General features: G+C 47.8%; 1 protein-coding gene across 1 annotated transcript; it reads right to left on the reverse strand.

The window, feature by feature from the left end:
* Positions 1–233: 233 nt before the first annotated feature.
* On the reverse strand, positions 234–1,530 carry EAH_00065810 (Mitochondrial presequence protease (Precursor), related , related; the record flags this gene model as incomplete). The annotated part of the gene is made up of 2 exons (XM_013392795.1): positions 234–809; positions 1,210–1,530. Coding segments are annotated over 2 exons (897 nt in total), but the record flags the coding sequence as incomplete, so codon positions are not given.
* Between the last annotated feature and the right edge of the window lie 68 nt (positions 1,531–1,598).

A 1,598-nucleotide genomic window follows, 5' to 3' on the forward strand; every position in this document is an offset into this window, starting at 1 on the left:
CTAGCTAGAGCTGCCTATACAAAAAAAGCCCAGTGCATCTGTTGCTGCACAGGTGTGGAGCCACCCAGCTAGCTAGCTAGCTAGCTAGCTAGCTGGGCGCCTACCTCAGGCTGTGCTTCTGGGGGGCTGGCCGGCCCAGGAGCAGCTGCAGCAGCAGCAGCCTCGGCTAGCTGTTTGTACTGCGGCTCGCTAGCTGCACTGAGAATGTGTGAATATTGCTGTATTTTACAGCATTAATTGACAGTAATATGCTGCAGCTCCTCACCTTTGTCTGCAGCAGCAGCAGCAGCAGCAGGAGGCCCTATAAGAACTAGAGCCTGAGGTGCAGCAGCTAAGCACTCCTCCATTTTAGCAGCAAATTCTCTGAGGTCTTGTCTGCTGGTACTCAAGATTTGATGTCTATACCTGCTGCGGTGTATAGGCTGCTCAGCATTAAGCAGCTGCTCTAAGCTCTTTAAACCCTTTGCCTCTACAGAGACAGGAAAATCAAGAAGGGATATAACAGGAAGGACTGCTTCTAGCAGCGCTCTCTCTTCTTCTTCATCAGCAATGGACTCAACCCAGCTCTCAGCAAATGCAGCAGCAGATCTGAATATCTCAAGTGTCTCCGCAGCTTTAGGGTCTCTATAACTTAAAAATGATAATAAACCATCAGCTGTATACCGAGCCCAACCCCCATAAGCACCTCCTACTTCTCTTATTTGTTTTAATATAAACAATAAATCTACACGAGACACACCTACAGCATCTGAGCCTAAATAGGGAGACCCCGGAGGAGACAGCGGGAGAGACAGAGACAGGTCGCTCACCTGAAGCAAAACAAACAACGAGGAGACACAACAGCCCCTACAAACGAACAAACTATATGCTATATAGAGAGACAGAAGCAGCATAAAATAGACAGACAGAAGCAGCATAAAGAAGAGGAAAAGAAAACAAACAAAACAAAGAAAATTAAAGACACAGAGACACCCTAAACCCTAAACCCTAAAAATGCAGAAGAAGAGAATATAAAAACATTAAACACACCAGCAAACCCTAAACCCTAAACCCTCGAAAAAGGCAGCTCAGGGTTCGTAATGAACAGGCGTAAACCCTAGCAGCAGCTGTAAGAGGTTCTGAGGTGTCTGCATATACAGCTGAGGGGTAAATTGTTGTGGTTTGAGGTGCCTATACACCGGAGCATGATTTGAATAGTCTCTCTCTCACCTGCGCAGGCAGGAGGAAGGCAGTGCTGCGGCTTTGCTGCTGCAGCAGCTGCTGCTGCTCCGCTTCGTCTGCCCACTTGGGCTGTCTATCGCTTCTTCTAGTGAGGAGCACCTCTCGGGTGTCTCCTCCTGTTAGAGTGTACGGTCTCCCCTCTGGAACAGATTGTATAAAATCTAATAAAGCAGCTCTGCCGTGTCCCTCTAAAGCATCAAACAAACTTTCGCTGTCTCCTGTTACATTTATTAATAAGTTCTCGCGTCGAAGCAAACGATGTCGCAGTGATTGCAGACGCGCGTGCACTGGACCCCAATCCGACTCCGCCTATACACAAACCCTAAACCCTAAACCCTAAACCCTAAACCCTAAACCCTAAACCCTAAACCCTAAAC

Source organism: Eimeria acervulina, genomic scaffold, assembly GCF_000499425.1.
Source record: "Eimeria acervulina Houghton genomic scaffold, Eah_scaff2278, whole genome shotgun sequence".
NCBI lineage: Eukaryota > Apicomplexa > Conoidasida > Eucoccidiorida > Eimeriidae > Eimeria > Eimeria acervulina.